The following is a 24,830-nucleotide window of genomic DNA, read 5'->3' as shown; positions in this document are numbered from 1 at the left end:
GTTCGCAGACAAAAAAGATGAGCAGCTGAACAGATTTGACTTGGTGTTAAACTTTGCTCGTATGCAAAACTACATATGTCTACTGCACTATCATTTTATTTTATTACACACAAGACATATGCGGGCAGCTGCTGCATTATTCTCGTTTGGTTTTCCTTAACATTCATAAAAAATGAATTATAGGCAATTGAACTGCTATGAATCAGTTGTTCAAGAATTTTTCATAAAGCCAACTCGTACTGCATCAAATTTAGACTATTTAAAACTGATATGTTTACCAGAACTAGTGTTGTGAGAATACTGAAATGAACTTTAAAATCAAACTACATACCATAAATATCAGAGTGTCAAATTTCATACATCTACTAATTGTTGCCAGAGGGTAAAGTGTTATGCAAGCACCCACTTTGCCTTAATTTTAGTCCCTTATAATGAATTGAAAATGCTTTCTGAAAAGTGTATACTGTATACATTAAATCTTTAAACACCACTGTACTTCACAGATATGGTGACTGGCTGGTCTTACCTTTTCTTTGCAGCTGGAAAGCATGCTGATAATGCTAAGACAAACTGATTGCACTGAGAGAGCAGGAGACCAGTCTTCTGTTAAAATGGATAAACAGATGTGGCCGTTGCTATAAACATGAGGATGTACAGGTATATTGTCACCAGTGAACATTACCTGCAATAAAAGGGGAAGAAGAAGAAAAAAGTTAAAACAGATGATTCAAGTAGAGTGCCCTCCATAAGGTTTGGGACAAAGACATATTCTTCCTTGATTTATCCCTCTGCACCAGTTTAAAATTACAAATCAAACCATTCAGATGTGATTTAAGGGTATCTGCACACATTTTAGTCACACTATTTACTAGGGCTGCAATGATTAGTCGACGTAATCGACGATGTCGACTACAAAAAAATCGTTGACACGTCATAAACAGAACCTTCAATACAGGCTTCAGTCAAAGAACCACATTGGTTTTTGTAACTGCAATGCACTACATGAACGTCTTGGGGCAGTATCGTTTGTTATTGTTTGTCAAGACTGCACACAGTCCTACCAACGAAGAAAGAACGTCTGAGGAGAAGAAGAATGCAGAGGAAAATAAACACGGTTGCAATGGTGAGAAGGATAGAGGAGGGGGAAGGAGATGGAAAAAAATTACGACAGAAACTTTCTAAAGTGTGGGAGCACTTCCCCGAAAAAGAAAAAAAGCTGAATGCAGATTATGCAAAGCGGAGCTTTCTTTTCACGGCAGCACCACCACAATGCATGAGCATCTGAAACACAAGCATCCTGGAGCTGTGATGCCACTGTCTCTTGAGAATTTATGCTGGTGCTGTTAGTTCGTTTGTTAAGGTCAGATCAGGAAGGGAGGGGGAGCGTGAACGAGACTGAGAAAATAAAAGTGAAAAAAGCTAACTTTTACAAGTAACAAATTTACACCCGATCTGTTCGTTTTCAAATATTACATTAGTGCAATGATGTTTTCTGATTTGTACTATTCAGGTCATACAATGATTTCTTCAAAATATCACATATATTTGTCTTTTTTTTTTTGTGTCTCTCCGGTGCTGCACGCTGACACCAGAAGGCGTGAACTTATTCAGTGCTAGCAGAAGCACGCAGGTGGCCGTTTGCTTGTGCTATAACAAGCTTGACCTGGTGGCGATCAAAGCACATGTACTGTGCAAGGCATGTACCGAGTCCACTGAGAAGAAAAGAGTGTTCATGGCTCACCTTGCAGAGGAACATTCTTTCCTCTGCATGTCCTGGAGTCCTGTACAGACTGGGCAAGGTCGGGTTGGGGGGGAAACGCGGTCACTGCTTACAACCGCAAGAAGGTACGTGAATGAATATGAATAATGTTGCATCCGTGCCACAATGTTTTCCGAAACGTACTATAAGGTCATAAAATGAATAATTCCAAATATCATATACTGTATACCTATGTCTCTGTTTTTTTGTCAGTGTGGCTTTGACATCACATGCCATAAGGTGCATACTAATTCAGCGTAAGCAGGAACAATCAATAAAACTGATTAAAAAAAATCAAGTGACAATGAGATACAAATAAGGCAGATTCGCCACCGTTTGTGCGTCAGCTTTTATCCATCCAGATCAGAGAATGTCCAGTTCCATTGCCTCAAAACACCACTCACATCTACAGTTATTCCCAGTTTCAGATAAAAAATAACAGCGTCCGATCCCTGGGGGGGTGGCGGTAGTATGTATCGTGACTGAGAGAATAAAAGTGAAAAAAAAAAAAAGTAACTATTACAAGTACTATACATTTACAGTGGCTGTTACAGATGCAAATCAAATGTATGTGTTTACTTTATAATATTAACAATAAGAACAACTCACTACTCAAAACAGTAAATATACGAGGCAGTCAGGATTGAACCGGGGGACTCTTGATAATAAGTCAGCAATTCCTACCGCTGCGCCACGGAAGCTATTGTATCATCCTTGAACCTTTTGTGAAAGTGTTTATTTGATCTTTGCACTTCAGGCTTTACACATTATATAGTTTATGTCTACATTTTGTCGTTTATTATTAAAATATGAAAAACATTTCCGTTTTAACAATGTATTTTTTGGTTAAGTTAAATGCACTTTTTTTGTTTAAAGACTACATGCATTTTAGTTTGTATTGTTTAATGTATTTTTTTTTTTTTATTGTGAAGATCGCACTAATATAAAAACATCTGATTATTTTCAAATTCATAATGTTTCAATGGTTGTTATTTTAATTTGATTATTATTAATCTTAATCGTGTTAATGCAGAGCCATCAGGGAGACATTCACAGGTGGACAGACGTGAGCAGATGAGGTAAGACATGCACTGGGGCCCAGAACAGGATGTGCAACCACAGGTCACAGGCTTCAAAATAGTCAGGCATGAAATAATCGTGACTAATCGGGGAAAAAAATTGAACAATTAGTCGACTACCAAAATAATCGTTAGTTGCAGCCCTACTATTTACAAATCACAACAGTTTTTATATGTAGTAATTTCAGGGCATGATGTTTGGGACATATTGGTGTGAATAATAAAGCAATCATATTTAGCACTTCATTGCAAATTCCTTGCACACAATGACTGCTTCAATTCTGTGATTCATAGACATCACTGGGTGCTGAGGATCTTCTCTGCTGATGCTCTGCCAAATCTCCTATGCAGCCATCTTCAGCTCCTGCTTGTTTTGGTGGCTAATTCCCTTCAGAGCTTGAACGCTTAAGTTTTTTCTTCAGCATATGAAAGGCATTCTCATTTGGATTTCAAATTGGGTGACTGGATTGTCTATTCAAGAATTTTCCATTTTTTTAGCTTTGAAAAACTCCAGTGTTGCCTTTAGAGGTTTACTAATCTCGGCAGCAATATTCATGTCTCTGGTGACTCTTCTGATGAGGTCATTAGGCAGACTGGGAGAGCATGGGGAGTCAGGAGGTCACAGACAAGGGGTGTGTGGTGCTCCAGATATCTCTGCAAAAGGACCAAGGTCCAAGTCTTTAGAGTTCCAGTGCTTCCTGCTTTGCTATATGGTTGTGAGACATGGACTCTATTCAGGGACCTCAGTTGAAGACTGGGATCCTTCTGTACTGCATCTCTTTGGAGAATCCTTTGGTACTGCTGGTTTGACTTTGTGTCAAACAAGCAATTGCTCACTGAATCCCAAATGATCACATTATGTGCTTTTTGAGGAAGAATAATTTACGGCACTACGGTCATGTTGTGCGATTCCCTAAGGGTGATCCAGCTCACAGGATCCTCATTGCTGAGGACCTGAATGGCTGGACCAGGCCAAGGGAATGACCACGTGATACCTGGCTGTGGCAGACAGATGGTCATTTCCAGGGGTTGGGACTAGACTGTGTGTCTGCCTGGGGGGGGGGTTGCCAACCAGGATTCTGAGCTGTGTTGTTGTGCTTTGCATGCTCCCCAACCTGACCTGACCTTGCCTTAGCAGTATGATTGGGTCTTTATCTTGTCGTAGGATGAATCACCATCCAATGAATTTGGAGGCATTTACTGGAACTTGAGCAGACAAGATGTTTCTCCATCTCAGAATTCATTGTGCCACTGCCTTCAGCAGTTATGTTATCAATGAAGATATGTGTTCCAGTACATGTGGCAACCATAGATGCCCAAGCCATAACACCCCCCACAACCATATTTAGCAGATGATGGGGTATGCTTTGGATCTGGGGCATATCCCTTTAATCTCCACACTTTGCTCTTGCCATCATTCTGATGCAGGTTCATCTTTGTTTCATCAGTCCACTGGACCTTGTCCTGGAATTCTGCAGGGCCTTTTGAGTACTTTTCACAATATTGTGATGTGGCCTCTGTCTTTCTGTTCATGAAGTCTTCTTCGAATAGTAGGCTTGGACACATCCACATCTGCCTCCTGAAGACGGTTTCTAATCTGTCTCACAGGTATTGGGGCTTTCTCTGTACCATAGTGAGGATTCTTCTGTCATCCTCAGTGGAGGTCTTCCTTGGCCTACCATACCATTTGCAATTACTGAGCTCACCAGTTCATTCTTTTTTGTTAATTATATTCCAGACATTTGATGGCTTCTTTGGCTTCACTGGCACAGCTCTTGCTCCCATGTTATGTTGAGTAATGGCAGCTACATACTCCAAAGGGTAGAAGTAAGCCGAGGTATCTTATGCCTGTACTCATGAAGCAATGAAACACATCTGAGTCATCACAAACACCTGTGACACCAATTGTTCCAAACATTATGGTGCCCTGAAATGGGGCAGAGGAAACCATGTATAAAAAGTGTTGTCATATCTATAGTATCAGTAGATCAGCCATCAACAATTACTCACAAACTTAAAACAATGACAATTATATCACATTCATTTTAAAAAAAAAAAAAATCAGTTGACTGACATTACAAGTTAAAATTTTTAATTTGTGGTATTGTATAACATACCGCAACTTTTCTGAGAATTTTAAAATAACAGCTGAGGCTTACAGATGTTTGCAATTAATGCAGATATTAAATATTCACTTTAAAATTTGGATATACCCAAAACATTCAAAAATAAAAACTGATACACAACTTAGTTTTCACCAATACCCACTTTGCTAGAATTTTAGATGTTTTAACAATACCACTTGAAAATGTGTCCCATTTATATGATGTAAAAAAGAGAACTTTAAAAACTTGCTCAAAACGCCTTAGACCCCAAAGTATATAATGCCAAGTCACATTTACTTCACCAAAACAGCTTTCGCACAAAAGAATGAGGAATGCAGGCAAAAAGTCCACTCTGATATCAAATCAATTGGACATTTTGCAAGCAAAATTAATCTGTGGTTAATCACCACATCTGAACTAAATACTGTATAAGCACTAAATTAATAAGAACTGTCAACTAATAAACAAGTGCTTACAAAACTCATCTTGGAAAGTAAATGCTTGGTAAGGGGAAAGCAATTAGATATTTCTTATCAAAAACACATGGCCTCTGCACAATGTCACTTTAAAAGTTCTACATGGTGAAGTGTCTGTATTCTCACATGCGTATTCTGAATCCTTCATGAAAAAAAACGTTTTATCCTAGCTCTGTTTTCAAACTATTTCTTTGTATTAATGTTTATTACACTTGTGTTTCTATCTTGTTATTATGTAGGTATTTTTGAGTTTAGATAGGTAAGAGATACAAATGTAAATGCTGGGATGCTTATCAGGACCACGAGAGCCCTTCAAAGAGCCCATGTCATTGATTGCATGTGAGGAGTCAGAAAGATGCAGAAGCAGGCAGTGGGAAGACAAATGAACATCATAGAGGGTGGTAGTGAGGAGGAATGGTGTGTGGAGCAATTACCTGCAGCACCTGCTCAGATTGAGACAGCACAAGTCTAACCACCTGACAAAGCCTCTTAAAGAAGGAAAAGTAAATAAAAGAAACACAGAAGATGCCACACATGTCCAGTATCACTGGACTGCAGAAAAACTGACTGCTGCTCTATGTGCCAGCAGCCATGTTGTTGCAGTGACCTCAAAAATGTAACTTGTCTGTAATTATTGCGTGCAGTTGCACAATCCGACTGTAATTTGTTACTATCCTATGCTTTGTATGAAGTATTAAAAATAGTTTAAAAATGTATAGTGTTCATGGAAGAGGTATTCAAAATGTTTGCATACCTGTGGTTATTTTGTGGCTTGACTTATAAATTCAGTATGTTATACACATACACAGACTACTGGTCACAAGTTTTAGAACACCCCAGTTTTTATTCAAATTTGTTGAAAAGGTAAACTGCCTGTGGTATAAGTTTGTTAGCTAAACTCGTCTGACTAAGGTCGTGCATTTTACATGCAATAACAGAATAAAGAGAAGAAGAAAAAGGGGGGGGCAAAATTGCAGCTAAACCTGCCATACCTGTTCATTTTTTGTACAGCCCCCCTCAGTCAGGTGGTATGCTGTCAGAAAAACTGAGCAAAACTGAGCACAGAGTCCTTAAATTTGAGAGAATGTGGTCAAAAAAGTATAATAAAATCTACCATGAGTTAGATGCTTAAAACCACATTTCTTGTGTGGGTTAATAAAGTTTCTTGTTAAAAATTTAAAATGCACCGAAAGGTGAAATGTTTGTGCACTGCAGTGAAGCAGGTTGTTGTTATGAAGGGCAGAAAAAAAAAAAAAAAAATGATGACTCATCAGTGTATTTCAGGATGCAAAGGAAGAGGAGGGACATTTACATATGGAGTTATGGCTCTCAAAATACCCTCTAGTCCAGATTTTCAATCATACTGGAGGGTTCAATCTCTGCCAAATCAATGCAATTTTTTTCTTCCGACCCCCACTCCTCGATTCTGTGCTTCTTTATGAACATTAGAAAAATTGTGTGGGTTTCCACCAGTTGTATACAAGACAATTCAAATTTTTGAATACAGAACATGTAGAAAGAATTGTTGAGTCATAAAGAATTCACAGAACTACATAAACATTAAAGTAAGTCTTCTAAAAAGTCAAGCACATCAGGAACCTAGAAGCCCCACAAAAAAACAAAAAAAACAAACACAAACAAACAGGATTGTAGTAACAGGTTTGCAACACTGGCAAGGCGCCTGTCTTGGTATGCTGTTAATATGTAGTACAAGAGCTAGAAACTACTCAATCATTTTACTGGTCTAAAGTGAACGATACAAGATCAGTCAGTCGTTCACTCTGACTCAAGACTGGAGCAAACAGATAAATCCTGCATCTGTCAGTTTAAAAAAAAAGGTACTTTTCTATCTGTGTGTATTAATAATTGCTGTAAAATACAATTTGTGGGGGAAAAGCTTTTATCAGAGTTGATAATTACTACTTTTAATAATATAACACATAAAGTATGAAATAATAAATTATTGCACTGGTCAAAACGTACTGAGAACAGCTCAACGACAATTAATTTAAAAGCGCATTTGACTACAATAAAATCATTCACCACAAAACCTCAGATGCACCCAACCCAAAAAAAAATGGTATTTTTTCCATTCATGTTGGAAAATTATAGTACAACTTCTCAGTCTGAGACATTGTAAAATTATTTTGCATAAACTGAATACATGTCAAAGAACAACACATGAAAGCTAAGCATGCCCTGGAATACCTTCAAGCTGTGTATCGAAAGAAGAGATGCCAACATTAAAAGTGGCAGAGTGGCTTACATCACTTTCTAATTCTTTTTAAAAATAAAAATAAAAAACAAACATCCCAGCATTCATAAGGTTAGAAAAAATGGCAGGACACAATCTCTTTACAGAGGAGTTTCTAAAATGGTTCCGCAATAAAAAGATGAAGTGAAATAGTTATTGACAAAAGGCAAAAATTAGATAAAGTATCTATTGCATGAAGAAAAAACAAAAAAACTCATGTGCATTCTTCAAAGCCTAATACAAGGTGGAGTTATGATGCACAAACTTAGTATTAACATTTTAAAATACAACATATCAAATAAGGAACTTTCTTTAAAAGCTGCATCCTCTTTTCATGTTTTGTGGAGATAAGCAGTAATGTTTTAAACCAATGTGAGAATAATAATACTACATGAATAATGTATATGATTTGTAGCACTACTGAAACAAAAAGTTTTGCATCAAATATGCTACACTGTATATGCGAAGCCATCAGGATTGCTCAGAGTTAATGTAGAGCAGATAAAGAATATAACATCTTATTTGGTATAATTACATTCTGATTCAACAATGTGAAATGTGCCGATGTCAAAGTTGCATAAACTGGGTCGCAAATGACCACAAAATAAGCAATCACTGTCCTCTTAATCTGAAAATATTTCTTATTAACAAACTTGTGAAAACACGTTAAGTTCAGTACAGTCTGTTTTGTAAAATGTTACAGGCCTGCAATAAAAGAAATCAAATCTGTTGAGAACATTCATTTAAGAGATGAATAGTGAACAACTGCATCATTAATCACTTTTAGATCGCTCTTTACCTTAAGACAATGATATTAATGGCAAGACACTCGGTAAACTATTACCAAGCAGAATGTATCATAAATGTAAAAACATTACGCCTTATACACCATTGTTAAGGCATTACAATAGCTTGAATTTATAAATCTGTACAAACTGTTTTCAGTGAAAAACTACATAAACTGTAGTTGACTAACACTACTATATTATCCCAATATGGTACAGTTGCAAACACTTAATATTACGTTAAAAGAAACAGAAAAATATTGAAACAGTACAAAGACAATGAGATGCAATGAAATAATAGGAGTGCTTATTGTTGCAGTATACTAATATTAGCACACTTTAATCCTGAATCACACACCTGAGGTGAATCAAATGGATATCGACTGCTGAATTTGAAAAGAAGCTGAAATTTCTCCCCTTCATATAGTGTACCAGGTGCTCCTTCCATGTCTACTATCCACCTAGGCAGACAAAAAAAAAATTCAAAAGGTCAATATATTAAAACAGCATTATTTTTAAACAAACACAAGTATTTACTAGACATAAAAAAATTACAATAAGTATATAGCGTATTAACATTCTTATGTAAAACTAAACTGTCTTGTAATTATCTTGCTAACAAAAAAATACAGACACCCAAAAAATGTATTAATATGTAGGTGTTCACAAGATGATATCTTATGATGGGTGGTGACTCAGGTTGTGTTTTGTGTCCAATTGCTCCTCCTTTTGATTAAGCAACAGCTGGATCTCAAAACCTATTTCTTCTGTCTATGATTTTCTTCCTTCCTTCCTTGATTTTAATTTGTTTACAATTGCTTCTGATCTACAACTTAAAAAAGGTTGCCTACATACTTAAGTCACTAGCACATTCATATACTGTAAAAAGGTTATTTGATATATATGGAGCTTGATAGAGTTATCTTTAACTGCATGACACCCACAAAAAATGCCATCACAATTTCTGAAAACAAACATTTTAAAATACATTCAAACTACACAATTATTGTAGTAACTCTTTATTCCTAAACATAAATGCCAACATCCCCTATGACTAATTACATAACTCCATTAGAACATTTCACTAGTACATTTTTACACTATGATAAATTTAAAACTAGATCAAGCCTCATTTTTTAGTCACTTGTTAATCACACCAAAATACCAAAGGGTTGTTCAACTATGTTCTAAAATTACTACTTAAGCCCCCACCCCTTACACTCATACAATATATTACAGCAGTATTCCAAGATGTACTAATCTTCTGTCAGTCACGTTTCCATTATTTTATACCAGGATCAAATTTTAATTCTTCAGCAAGTTGTCCATAACAGATACGCACAAAATACAAAAAAATTTTAACACGATGGCTCAGGAAATGAGTCTGAAGACATCTGCATTTTATGCCTAGGAAGGAACCCATTTCTATAGCTGGGTTTATGGCTATGGGATATTACATTTATCCCTCTTTGCACCATTTAAAATCAAAACTGTTTAAGCAAAGCTGATAAATACTAGCCAGTAAAAAAAACAAATTATCATATATATGAACACAACTTAGTGATAAAGATCATCCTTTAAAAAAAAAACAAAAAACAAAAAAGAACATTTTTAGAGGAATACCCTGTACATATCTTGTCATTTTTATGCATGTCATGTTCTACTAACTTCTTCTCTCATTACGTCATTAATCTGTTTTCATAGAAAAACTGGATTAAACTTTCCAATAACTATTTTTCACATTATATGGCACATTATTTTGGATCATTCTGGATATCTGTGTGTATTGAGTGCACTCTGAAGAAAATTGTGGAGGGATCTTTCAAAAACTTAAGTAGACCTCCCTATGCACTCATTATATGGTCAAAATCACACTTGGAGGGTGGGATGGGGATGGTGTGTAGGACTCAAAAATAAATGTATCTGAATTCTTTATTCTGAGCCTTACACCTGTCTTCCTTTTCAAGGTCAATGTTTTTTGATTGTCACGTGTACAATGTGCTGTGAAATTCCTGTTTGTGAAAAGTCCCTTGCAGACATAATAATCAACATACTGTACTTAAAAACATCAGGCATTAAAAAAAATCTAATTACAACATTACATACATGAGAATCACAGAAGATGCAACACTTAATTCAGCTGAGCTGCCTTATTATTATTACTCTCTGGGTAGAAATAGTTCTTAAATCTCATAGTTTGGGTGTTAATAATTAATAGTTCTATAATGCCAGCCTGATAGAAGGAGGGACCCCAAGGTGACTGGGGTCCTTTACGATTCGTTTTGCCTTTGCTACAGAGCTTGGCAAATATGATCTGCAGAGAGGTCATCCACATCCCAATGATAATATGCACCATTTTCACCAGCCTCTCCAATGTCTTGTGGTCCCTAGCTGAACTGTTGCCATACCAGATCATCATACAGCCTGTCAGCATGGACTCTAGCAGTCCAAAGCAACTTTTATAAATGTTAAGTAGAGACAAAGTCACTGATGGGCCTTTTGATGACCACTGTGGTGTATTCTGTCCACCTAAGATCATTTGTGAAAGTAACCCCCCAGGAATTTAAAACTTGACTATTTCCACAGCCTCATCCTCAATATAAATGGGGATGTGATTTATCTGCTACTTCCTGAAATCAACCACAATCTCCCTAGTCTTGCAGACCTGTGATACGCAAAACCCCCAGAGATCATTTCATTCTGAAATCAGACAAAATTACGGAAATTTTCAGGAACTCCGTACCACTCAGCAAAATGCATTAAAGTCGATGAGGACAGAGGAAATTAACAAGTTTTGAGTAGATTATAATGGTAAAATAGTCTAAGTGTCCCCGTTGGATAGGGAAGCATCTGGAAACTATTCTGGACCAACTGTTATGGCCAGAGATGTGATCTGAGGAATGAGGCAGAAGTGTTAACGACAAACACAAACAAAATACAGTCGACCCTTGATATACGACCAGCCTGACATGCGAACAACTTGGTTTACGACCAAAATTTTTGTTTTGAATTACGACCAACATCTTGCGTTACGACCCAAATGCGGTCACGTGTATCCGCTTGTGCGATTGTAAACAAACAGCCGAGAACCTTTGTAAGCGTCAGTCGGAGCCCAGATCCATGTGCTTGTGGACGTAATTTCGGTCAGTGCAGTGATTTATATAATTTATTTCGATAATTGCTAAGGAAGGAAAAAAAGGTAACGAAGGTAAAGAAAGCGATCACAATCGAAACGAAGAAGGAAATTGTGTGGAAATATGAGAGTGGGGCTCGTGTGTACAACATGTCAAAATCCACCATCTCAACAATTTTACAAAGGAAAGATTTGTATAAGGAAGCTCCTTCCAAACAATAACCACCTTCCATTTCATTCTCCTCCTCCTTCCTTCCTGCAAGCCAAAGATGTCAACTTAAATGGCGAGTACAGTATGAAATTGTTGTTTCTGGTAGGCTAGGCACTTTTTATAACTTTTTGGTTAGTACATTAGAAAAATTATTGGTGTTTTTGGTAAATTATGAACATTATCCAACCCTTTTTTATTAAAAAAAGTTAAGTAAGTGTTGCTGTGGGAGGTTCGGAACACATTAAGGGCATTTCCATTATTTCTTATGGGAAAAATAGTCTTGACTTACAACCAACTTGAGTTACAACCAGCCCTCGCGAACGAATTGAGTTCATAAGTCAAGGGTCCACTGTACAACAAATGGACTCAAATTAACAGTAAGTAAATAAAATATAGATCATTGTGCCCAAAGAGTTCCAATTCTGGAGGCATACACTGGCTATGCCATGAAGCAGTAGTGTGGGACTGGCTCATTCTACTGTTTGAAGTCACAGCTCCAGGCGCAGCTTTCTTTTACTCACCCAATGTATCTGTGCAAATGCTTCACTTTTTTTTCCTAACATCATGAAGAAATGTCTTGAAAATAGTAATAAATCTTTTCATTATTTAATGGAGTCTCCTTTAAGGCTCCAGTTAAGATGTAGCTGAGAACATAGCTAATCTATATCTATCTATATATCTATATATATATACAGTAATCCCTCCTCCTTCGCGGGGGTTGCGTTCCAGAGCCACCCGCGAAATAGGAAAATCCGCGAAGTAGAAACCATATGTTTATATGGTTATTTTTAGAATGTCATGCTTGGGTCACAGATTTGCGCAGAAACACAGGAGGTTGTAGAGAGACAGGAACGTTATTCAAACACTGCAAACAAACATTTGTCTCTTTTTCAAAAGTTTAAACAGTGCTCCATGACAAGACAGAGATGACAGTTCTGTCTCACAATTAAAAGAATGCAAACATATCTTCCTTTTCAAAGGAGTGCAAAGCAAGCAGTCAAAAAAAAAATCAATAGGGCTTTTTGGCTTTTAAGTATGCGAAGCACCGCCGGTACAAAGCTGTTGAAGGCGGCAGCTCACACCCCCTCTGTCAGGAGCAGGAAGAGACAGAGAGAGAGCCACAGAAAAACAAAGTCAAAAATCAATACGTGCCCTTTGAGCTTTTAAGTATGCGAAGCACTGTGCAGCATGTCCTTCAGGAAGCAGCTGCACACAGCCCCCCTGCTCACACCCCCCTACGTCAGCGCAAGAGAGAGAGAGAGAGAAAGTAAGTTGGGTAGCTTCTCAGCCATCTGCCAATAGCGTCCCTTGTATGAAATCAACTGGGCAAACCAACTGAGGAAGCATGTGCCAGAAATTAAAAGACCCATTGTCCGCAGAAACCCGCGAAGCAGCGAAAAATCCGCGATATATATTTAAATATGCTTACATATAAAATCCGCGATGGAGTGAAGCCGCGAAAGGCGAAGCGCGATATAGCGAGGGATCACTGTATATATATATATACAGTGGTGTGAAAAACTATTTGCCCCCTTCCTGATTTCTTATTCTTTTGCATGTTTGTCACACAAAATGTTTCTGATCATCAAACACATTTAACTATTAGTCAAATATAACACAAGTAAACACAAAATTCAGTTTTTAAATGATGGTTTTTATTATTTAGGAAGAAAAAAAATCCAAACCTACATGGCCCTGTGTGAAAAAGTAATTGCCCCCTTGTTAAAAAATAACCTAACTGTGGTGTATCACACCTGAGTTCAATTTCCGTAGCCACCCCCAGGCCTGATTACTGCCACACCTGTTTCAATCAAGAAATCACTTAAATAGGAGCTGCCTGACACAGAGAAGTAGACCAAAAGCACCTCAAAAGCTAGACATCATGCCAAGATCCAAAGAAATTCAGGAACAAATGAGAACAGAAGTAATTGAGATCTATCAGTCTGGTAAAGGTTATAAAGCCATTTCTAAAGCTTTGGGACTCCAGCGAACCACAGTGAGAGCCATTATCCACAAATGGCAAAAACATGGAACAGTGGTGAACCTTCCCAGGAGTGGCCGGCCGACCAAAATTACCCCAAGAGCGCAGAGACGACTCATCCGAGAGGTCACAAAAGACCCCAGGACAACGTCTAAAGAACTGCAGGCCTCACTTGCCTCAATTTAGGTCAGTGTTCACGACTCCACCATAAGAAAGAGACTGGGCAAAAACGGCCTGCATGGCAGATTTCCAAGACGCAAACCACTGTTAAGCAAAAAGAACATTTCGGCTCATCTCAATTTTGCTAAGAAACATCTCAATGATTGCCAAGACTTTTGGGAAAATACCTTGTGGACTGATGAGTCAAAAGTTGAACTTTTTGGAAGGCAAATGTCCCGTTACATCTGGCGTAAAAGGAACACAGCATTTCAGAAAAAGAACATCATACCAACAGTAAAATATGGTGGTGGTAGTGTGATGGTCTGGGGTTGTTTTGCTGCTTCAGGACCTGAAAGGCTTGCTGTGATAGATGGAACCATGAATTCTACTGTCTACCAAAAAATCCTGAAGGAGAATGTCCGGCCATCTGTTTGTCAACTCAAGCTGAAGCGATCTTGGGTGCTGCAACAGGACAATGACCCAAAACACACCAGCAAATCCACCTCTGAATGGCTGAAGAAAAACAAAATGAAGACTTTGGAGTGGCCTAGTCAAAGTCCTGACCTGAATCCAATTGAGATGCTATGGCATGACCTTAAAAGGGCGGTTCATGCTAGAAAACCCTCAAATAAAGCTGAATTACAACAATTTTACAAAGATGAGTGGGCCAAAATTCCTCCAGAGCGCTGTAAAAGACTCATTGCAAGTTATCGCAAACGCTTGATTGCAGTTATTGCTGCTAAGGGTGGCCCAACCAGTTATTAGGTTCAGGGGGCAATTACTTTTTCACACAGGGCCATGTAGGTTTGGATTTTTTTTTCTCCCTAAATAATAAAAACCACCATTTACAAACTGCATTTTGTGTTTACTTGTGTTATATTTGACTAATGGTTAAATGTGTTTGATGATCAGAAACATTTTGTGTGACAAACATGCAAAAGAATAAGAAATCAGGAAGGGGGCAAATAGTTTTTCACACCACTGTATATCTATATCTATATATATATATATATATATATATCTATATATATATATATATATCTATATATATATATATATATATATATATATATATATCTATCTATATATCTATCTATATCTATATATATATCTATATATATGTAAATAAAATTCTTTTCGCGTTTGAAACGGAAATTACGTATGACCACGCGATATGGAAATTACGTATGACCACAGAACATATTATAATAAAGGAACTAATCACTTCGTTTGTGGGCGCCATTTTTATATCATCTTTACGAATTATTTTTTGTGTGAGAGTTATTTTACTGATATTGAAAAGAAGTAAACACAAACACACCAATCTATCCCATAGAAATACACCCCGCGTCGTCCTCTCCTAGCCCTCCATTCTGGACTACAGCGCTGACCCATCCGCTGCCAGGCGCGTTCTGACAGAGAAGTTTTATTTATTCGCCCACGTGACTGTCATGGAAACTGCCACATTGAACTTTTTTTTAGTTGGTAGTACTTGATAGTAGAAGAGAGCAGGAAAACAGCTTTGTGTCTTTTTACTTTTTAACTGTGGCGAGCTGTAAACAATGTGCACGAGAACAAAGTGGACGCTGGGAAGCGCGGAATGTCGGGCTGCTCTGCGGGGTCGACAGCTTCGCAGTTTCAAGCAGCGTCCTCTCTTCTCGCACTGTTTGTGACACTTCCAAGTGCCCTGTCGGCTCGTGGGAGAGTGGAAATCTTTGCGACTGAGTGTAATCGGCACCATTGAAGCAGGACTCTGTTTGTAAATTACCCTGCACTACTACTTACTGTTCCTTAAGGTGAGTTCAGGTCACTAAAACCCCGCAACATTCAAAGTTCCTTTTGTGATTAATTATTTTAAGAAGTAAATCACAGGCACGTAGTGCAAGGTTGTCAGGCAGAAATTTAGACGATCACATAGAAAATGTAATTTCTATACCACAGCAGTTGTGTAGCTACCTTTCACAAGGGATCTACTACCGTGAGATAATCCAAATACATTTTAGCTACTGTTAGTACTACCTGTTGTGTTATAGCACCTTTAAAATGTAGTTTACCCCAAACCACTCCAGTAGTGCTCAATATATCTTTACTTCTTAAATGTTAATATTTTACTGTTTAATAACTTACAGAATACATTTTATTTTTTTCCCTTGCACTCAGTGAGCGAAGCCACTGGGTAATCAACTAGTTATGCATAAAAATTAGCCACAGGGTGTTGCACTGCCAGTACCCAGGTATCAGTGTTGCAGTACAGTACTCATTATGGTCAGCAAATGTATCCCATCAAATGAAAATACTGCAATGACTAGAATACTGATGGGTTGTGACATCATGCACATGTGAAGCAAATCAGTAATGATCTTACAGTAGGCATGGTTGCTACAGCTCTGCTATGTCACACTGGACTTGACACACTGTGAATTTATAGGAAAATATGTGATAAACAATGATAAACAAGGTTACCAAGTAAAATGCATATTCACTGCAAAACAGGCTTTGGCAAATTTTACTGATGAACTCTATTGCTGACATTCAGAGAGACATTAATGTCCTGACACCACTCAAGAGCCTAAACTCATCTCAGTAAGCTGTCTTATCATTGTCTGTGTTCAAGCCTATAATGGTGGAATTGCCTGCAAACTTTACGATGATGCTGGAGCCATACTTAACCATACAGTCAGAATCATTCTAATCGAGTCTGCCGATATGAAAGCCTACAAGAGCTGCATGTATTAACTCCACAAAGCCATCACAGTGACAAAATGACAGTACAGTAGGCATTTAGAGTTACAGTACAGCAGAACTATTCAGGGTGGTACAGGGTGGCCAGCCAACTTGGATCCATCAGACTTAGACTGTGTACATTCTGCAAGAACCTCAGAGCAACCACATCACCACCCAAACCCATAGGTGAAATTTGTCCAAACTGATCACTCTAGGTTTTTACGTCTTCATCTTCTATAATACTAGGGGGCTTTGCCCCCTGCTCGCTTCGCTCGCCAACCACCGTGTCTGGTTTTCCGGATATACACTTTTAAGATTTTTTTTTTCTTTGAATTGTTGCTATTTCATTAGCTTCACTTTTATTTTAGAACTTCTGTAAAAACAATATTTGTAATCTTGCGAGTCCCAATATGCTGAATCTTTTTAATGAGGTCAGGACAGGTTTCTCTGTTTGGAATTTCAGCACAGACACAATGATCTATATCATTAGCAGTTAATATATATTTTTTTTTTTAACAAAGTAAAAAAGTAAGTAGAGATCTGCATTGGACTCCTGTCTGTAAAGTCGTGCTATTCTCCTCTCACAGTTCCAAAAGTACTTGGGGTTACCAAGGTGATACCCCAGCTTTTGTCTAGGTTTTTGTACAAGTGCTAGACAGAACGTTTTTGACTCCTGGGGTAAATTTAGCTTTTTAAATAAGCAGACAGATAAACATACATACATGAACAAAGTAACCAATAAATGCGTGTGCGGTAAACTCCGTTTTTGAAATTCTCAAGATTCTTTATTTGTCACTTGCATAGTTATACAGGACAACACGCAGTGAAATGCATCCTGATCTGCTTATCAAAAACTGTGCAAAGTTAGAAGAATATCAGTTAGATTAACAAAAAGTCATAGATTGAAAGATAACAGTATAGTAGAACATAATAAATAAGTAAAATTATGTGAATAAAGTAGAAGTAAGTGTTAAGGTGCAATAGTGTAGTAATTATTGTGCAAAACAAAAGTTAGACTGGTACATAGATAAATGAGGCAGTTTGTTTGTTTGCGCTACTGCGATCTTTAATTTCTTTATTTATATTTTCTAATTTTCCTACTTTTATATCCTTTAACTTTCTCCACATGTGTATAGCGCTGTTTTTGTTTGTTTGTTTTTTTGGAGCCTTTCTAATTTCACTGGTTTCATAGTCTCTAACCTGCTCTGCATGTGTTTAGTGTCAACGTTTGTAAACGTCTTTATGAAGTTCTACTTTGTCATTTTACTCATTGTCTTTTAATTCTGAGCCATACAGTACAATACATAGAACAGAATAAATCCTCAATACAGTATAAAAATAAAAATTCTAGAAGTACGGAGTAGAATTTCACATTAGATGATATTATATAATATGATTTGGATTTGTTTTAAGTCCTGGAGACCTCAGTCATCAAGCTGCCTCCCCCATTTTGCCATTCCACATCTGAAATAGCGCTAATCCGATGAAAGGACCCCTCATTCCCACGTCCCCATTCATCAGGGATGACTTTACCTTAGGCAGGCAATCTACAATTTAAAGAGATTGTTATTTTCTTGTGAATTGTTACATATGCATTATTTTCACTTTTACTTTAAAAACTTTTGTAAAAACAATACTTGTTTCTTTATTTCCTGCCCAGCGCATGTTTACATCTCTTTCTTCCCAGACGTATAATACTGCTCGTGTTGTGAAGGGTGTTGCGGCTGAACGTACGCTAAGGATATGCCTTTGAATCATTTGCTGTCTTTTTGCTGCTTGCTAGCTGCCTCTTCTGCCTATCGCATGTCGTTGTTTTAAGAGCTCAGAGCACATGATGCTTGCCTGCCAAAAGCAATCCAACAACTGCTAGCTTAGAGGTCTGTTGACTTGTTTTAAATGATGGCTCACTGCCTGGTCTCACGTGACGTTGTAAAAGCAATGCCTGTCTTTTATTTCTGGCCGTGGGCGTGGCTGAATTCTCTCTTACAGGATGTATAACGCTGTTCGCGTTTGATTGGGGTAGCTGCTGTCGCGCTTTTTAAAGCCTGTACAGCCGCTGTCCTTTTTGCTACAGCCCTGGGACAATCTCTTGGCACCAAGTCTTATGTTTACGGTCCCCGCGAGACGCACCATGGCAAGTCTCCTTGGTCTCGCGGATCTTTAAAATGTCTTTCGAGATTATCACGCATCGTAGACTTGCATTTTGCTTTCCAGGACAGGAGATTTCTTTTTATAATAGACAGACTATGCTTTAAATACAACTAGCATAAAATGCCTGATTTTGCACTGCCTTTGAGTTTTATTACTTCTGTGCTTACCTATCTCGGTAATTATTTGGTTTGAACAATCTGGCTGAAAAACACTTTACAGATTACAGAGACAGGCACTAGTGCATGTACTAAGCTTAAAGCGATCACTAATTCTAATTTCACTCTAGGCTGATCATATACGCCATGAGCGATGGCACCTGTCGGTATACCTCTGTCATTGAATGCACAGAGAGGTGTGCTCAACTTCCATCATCTTTAGTGTTAACAAGCATGACCATAAACGATCATCTGGATTCTATGTCCCTGCCTACACTCAATGTGAGCTAATTCTACATTAATAATACTTATGGGAGTAGGCAGGAGAAGCAGACATCATATGACAGGACTCCCCTTATTTTGAACGAAACCTCATGTGCTCCCCCTCCACAGTACTAGGTAAGTGACAAAGTTTCTCTCTCTTTGTATCCTTTTAAATTCCACACTTTCACAGCAAATACTCATTCTGGCAGAGGTGCATAATAATGATGCTGAAATACTAAATTTATGTATTAGAATATGATTTGAGAATTGTTTCCCCCCTGTATTTCATTATATCATTTTCTGTCTACATTTCCTTTGACTTCACTACATTGTCTATGCAATTACACACAATGTTTTTTTTTTTTTGCTCAATTAGCTAAAATACAGGCCATCTCCAGTTTAGGAAAATTCTTCAATACAAGATATCTTACTTAGCACCTGCAATGCTCATTGAGAATTGTCTAACACTCTATAGTCTGCACAGTCATTTAACATACAGTGAATCCGTAAAGTATTCAGAGCACATCACTTTTTCCACATTTTGTTATGTTACATACAGCCTTATTCCAAAATGGATTACATTCATTTTTTTCCCTCCGAATTCTACACACAACACCCCATAATGACAACATGAAAAAAGTTTACTTGAGGTTTTTGCAAATTTATTAAAATAAAAAAAACTGAGAAATCCCATGTACATAAGTATTCACAGCCTTTGCTCAATACTTTGTCGATGCACCGTTGGCAGCAATTACAGCCTCAAGTCTTTTTGAATATGATGCCACAAGCTTGGCACACCTATCCTTGGCCAGTTTCGCCCATTCCTCTTTGCAGCACCTCTCAAGCTCCATCAGGTTGGATGGGAAGTGTCGGTGCACAGCCATTTTAAGATCTCTCCAGAGATGTTCAATCGGATTCAAGTCTGGGCTCTGGCTGGGCCACTCAAGGACATTCACAGAGTTGTCCTGAAGCCACTCCTTTGATATCTTGGCTGTGTGCTTAGGGTCGTTGTCCTGCTGAATGATGAACCGTCGCCCCAGTCTGAGGTCAAGAGCGCTCTGGAGCAGGTTTTCATCCAGGATGTCTCTGTACATTGTTGCAGTCATCTTTCCCTTCATCCTGACTAGTATCCTAGTCCCTGCCGCTGAAAAACATCCCCACAGCAAGATGCTGCCACCACCATGCTTCACTGTAGGGATGGTAGTGGCCTGGTGGTGAGCGGTGCCTGGTTTCCTCCAAACGTGACGCCTGGCATTCACACCAAAGAGTTTAATCTTTGTCTCAGCAGACCAGAGAATTTTGTTTCTCATGGTCTGAGAGTCCTTCAGATGCCTTTTGGCAAACTCCAGGCGGGCTGCCATGTGCCTTTTAATAAGGAGTGGCTTCCGTCTGGCCACTCTACCATACAGGCCTGATTGGTGGATTGCTGCAGAGATGGTTATCCTTCTGGAAGGTTCTCCTCTCTCCACAGAGGACCTCAGGAGCTCTGACAGAGTGACCATCGGGTTCTTGGTCACCTCCCTGACTAAGGCCCTTCTCCTCTGATCGCTCAGTTTAGATGGCCGGCCAGCTCTAGGAAGAGTCCTGGTGGTTTCGAACTTCTTCCACTTACGGATGATGGAGGCCACTGTGCTCATTGGGTCCTTCAAAGCAGCAAAAATGTTTCTGTAACCTTCCCCAGATTTGTGCCTCGAGACAATCCTGTCTCGGAGGTCTACAGACAATTCCTTTGACTTCATGCTTGGTTTGTGCTCTGACATGAACTGTCAACTGTGGGACCTTATATAGACAGGTGTGTGCCTTTCCAAATCATGTCCAATCAACTGAATTTACCACAGGTGGACTCCAGTTAAGCTGCAGAAACATCTCAAGGATGATCAGGGGAAACAGGATGCACCTGAGCTCAATTTTGAGTTTCATGGCAAAGGCTGTGAATACTTATGTACATGTGCTTTCTCAATTTTTTTTATTTTTAATAAATTTGCAAAAACCTCAAGTAAACTTTTTTCACATTGTCATTATGGGGTGTTGTGTGTAGAATTCTGAGGGAAAAAATGAATTTAATCCATTTTGGAATAAGGCTGTGACATAACAAAATGTGGAAAAAGTGATGCGCTGTGAACACTTTCCGGATGCACTGTACACCTCACAGCAGGGCACTTCGCTTGACATTTGGGGAAGGACAGGACTGGTGACACCCAATCTCAGTCTAGATTAGATTGATCTGCAGGCTTCAATGAAGTGTACTTGTGCATTCACGTTCTCAAATGTCTTCCTACACTATCCAGGGGCATCACAGCATCAAAACAAATTGTGAACTAGTTGAAAAGACCCAAAAAAAAACTGAAATTTGAATGTGAAACTTGAAGTCTAGGTAAAGAGCCTGGTGAAACATTTCATGAATGGCAATTACTTATTAGGGTTTGTTTTAATGTCTAATACCATTATTATTAAACTAATTTTGCCAATTTTCAAGTAGTTCAGTGTTAAGTGAACGAAAAGGAGACATTTTTGGGCCAGGAAATAGCTTAAAAATGCTTTCCATTTAAATTAATAGTGATTATGTGTTCACAATATGAAAATTCACTTTACAAAGTGGTTTTCAAATATGGATTAGCTCATTCTTAAAGTTGGGGAAGCATGCATACTTCTCCTGTTAGCTCCTACCTCACTGAATTAATATACAATTATTAAGATTGTAATAATAAATGCCACTGCTTCAAGCTGTAGTTACTTGGCACATACTTTAGTGACTGAAATAAGATTCACAAGCAAAAAGAAATTTAGCCTGAAATAAGTTTGTAAGAACTTTCGACTATAAATAAGAGAAAGAGTAATAAAAACAGGCTTTTCTCATCTGGCATGCTTGATTAATGTTTAAAAATGAAGGGCAAATTCCAAACTTAAAATAATGAATTCTCCTAAGACTTTAGAATATATGTGGCTAGAAGAAACATTTAATAGGAGACTTTGTATGAGATGGAGAGCATTACCGAGTGGTGGTACAAGCTCTATGATACCTACAAACCCCTTTACCAGAACAGGTTTCACTGTCTATTAGATACAACAGAAATACTGCTAAGCAGTAACCGTATACATTTAACACAAACTAATATAAAATAGCATCATAAATAGCAACTAAAAGGGAGGCACAGGTTAACTATCATTTCACAAAGATGTCTTTGACCTATTTACTCACTGTGTTATTGAATTCTGCACACTCTTCTCATTTAAAGTCATTCCAGGGGGTGGATCATTTTGCAATGCTAATAGCTCCTTCTGTAGTCTTTTCTAAAAATAAAAATAAAAATAAAGTAAGGAACAGAACACATGCATTCTTTCCGGAATACACATAAAAACATGCTCTTTACAACTGCATGTGCAACAGTTAAGGTCTTAAGAAAGATATTTAGTTTTAATCATTTAGGTCTGAAACAAAACTATTTCAGACAGCTTTAAAACACTAACAGCTTTTGTAAAAGGTCTCATCAAGCCTGTCTGCTAAATGAAAAAGCCAAGCTGTCCCAACATCTCATCATGACGCCCTCCCAGGCTTAAACTTCATGAGATTTGCAGGAATCACACCAATTAAAAAGTCTTGCATGGTTTAAAAAAGCAAGAAAATGAAGCTGTTCTTTCAAGGAACAAACACAAAGTGCTTCATTACTGTCACTTTTTTATACCATTAAGGAGGTAATTCAGAACTTAAAAGTACGACTTGTGCTTGTTTTGACAGCACATTATTATTATCACCAATCAGCTGAAAGTTTCAATAGTTTTTAATCTGTAATGTCATGCATTGGCACGAGGGATTTAGAAACCTATAATCCTATAAATACCAGCAAGACTAAATGTTTTAGTACCACATCATACATAGACATGATAAAGGAGCAGAGGCTTCACATTCACCCTCTGAATATAATTTACATGGCTACAGCTGTCCATTCTGCTATCCAGCTCTCTTTAAACCAGCTAACTGAATGCACTGGGCACAAAGCAGGAACCAATCTTGGGTGTGGCACATCACTTGCATACCTTAACATTTTATGATGCCAATTTAGTGCCTTCAGATATAATCTAATCTGCACATCCTTGGGATGTGGGAGGTAAAGTACAGCATTTGAGCGAAAATCTACACTGGCAGTGTTAAATATAGTTGTAGCATTTAACAAGCATTTCATGTTGAAATAATTCACAAATATGATAAAAAATAAATACATAAAAATAAAGTATTCAGTTCACAATTCCTAATAGGATTAAGCAGGCTAGAGAACATTAATATTAGGTTTATACAACTAAATACTATAAAGGAATGGCATCACACTTTATAAATACACTCCTCAGTTGCACATAAAATCCCATCATCTTGAACTTCTGGTGAGCAGTACCAATAGTTGTAGCAATAAAAAACAGCACACTGACAACAAAGTAAAACTCAAAACCTTGTCCCTGATACCCAGTCTAGATACAGAGTATCTTCTTCTGGATCTATAAAAGAGCATCATCTTGTGGTATAGCATGAGAAGACATTTGCATAGACATTAATATAATCTGTATTTTAAATGGATATAGTTAAATAACTTAAGATTTTTTCATTTTACCATTTCTGTGATTTCAGTTCATTCTATAAGCAAATAAATCAGAAACAAAGAAAAAAGGTGCAAGGGAACAGAAATACTTCAAATGACTAGAACTTTGTAATTTCCAGACAACCCACGGTTTATCAAAATGGCACATCTTCATGGGTATAAAGATAAGCATTTTGTGTTTTTTCTTCTCACTTTCTGTTCTCTTTCAAATGTTAAAAGGTTTACATCCAATCAAACTGAACTAAAAAGAGTAATTTAACCAAGAGAAAATCCCCCAATTCCCTGCAGCCAGCAGAAGCTCCATTATAATTTGGCATTACAACAACATAAAGCATTTACAAGCATCAAAATCACCTGTTCTAACCATTCAGATGCCAAAAAGTAATAAGCAGTGTAAAAGAGGTTAGAGTACAGCAGTCTCTGGGCGAAAATGCCTTGTTGATGCCAGAGGTCAGAGGAGATTGATCAGACTGGTTTGAGCGGATAGAAAGGCAACAATAATTCAAATAACCACTCACAGGTATGCAGAAGAGCATCTCTGAAACCACAACACATCAAACCTTGAAGCAAATAGGCTACAGCGGCAGGAAACCACAGCGGCAGGAAACCACACCGGATGCAACTCCAATCAGCTAAGAACAGGCAACCTAGGCTGCAATTCACAAGGGCTCACCAAAACTGGACAACCGAAAATTGGAACAATGTTGCCTGGTCTGACAAGTCTCAATCTCTGTTGTGATCATTCATAGCATTTGGATGATAGGGTCAGAATTTGACATGAACAACATGAAAGCATGGATCCATCCTTCCTTGAATCAACGGTTCAGGCTGGTGGTGGTGGTGTAATGTTGTGGGGGATAATTTCCTGGCACACTTTGGGCCATGTAGTACCAACTAAGCACCATTTAAATGCCACAGCCCAAGTACTGTTGCTGTCCATCCAGCAGGATAATGCACCAAAGCTCAAATGATCTCAAACTGGTTTCATGAACAAGACAATAACTT

At 38.0% G+C, this 24,830-nt stretch overlaps 1 protein-coding gene across 1 annotated transcript in view; it reads right to left on the bottom strand.

Annotated features, from left to right (window-relative positions):
• Positions 1-24,830, bottom strand: part of LOC114653254 (ubiquitin-conjugating enzyme E2 W) — an 82,094-nt gene that overhangs the window by 15,414 nt on the left and 41,850 nt on the right. Inside the window, exons 2-4 of the mRNA XM_028803454.2 lie at positions 22,436-22,527; positions 8,817-8,919; positions 527-682 (exon numbers count right to left, since the gene is read on the bottom strand). Coding sequence (XP_028659287.1) covers positions 527-682; positions 8,817-8,919; positions 22,436-22,527 — 351 coding nt within the window. The remainder of the gene's footprint in view (positions 1-526; positions 683-8,816; positions 8,920-22,435; positions 22,528-24,830) is intronic.

Source organism: Erpetoichthys calabaricus, chromosome 6 (genome assembly GCF_900747795.2).
Source record: "Erpetoichthys calabaricus chromosome 6, fErpCal1.3, whole genome shotgun sequence".
Classification (NCBI taxonomy): Eukaryota; Metazoa; Chordata; class Cladistia; order Polypteriformes; family Polypteridae; genus Erpetoichthys; species Erpetoichthys calabaricus.
Note: the sequence above shows the minus strand (reverse complement) of the source record. Positions and strands in the feature narration are given on the sequence as shown.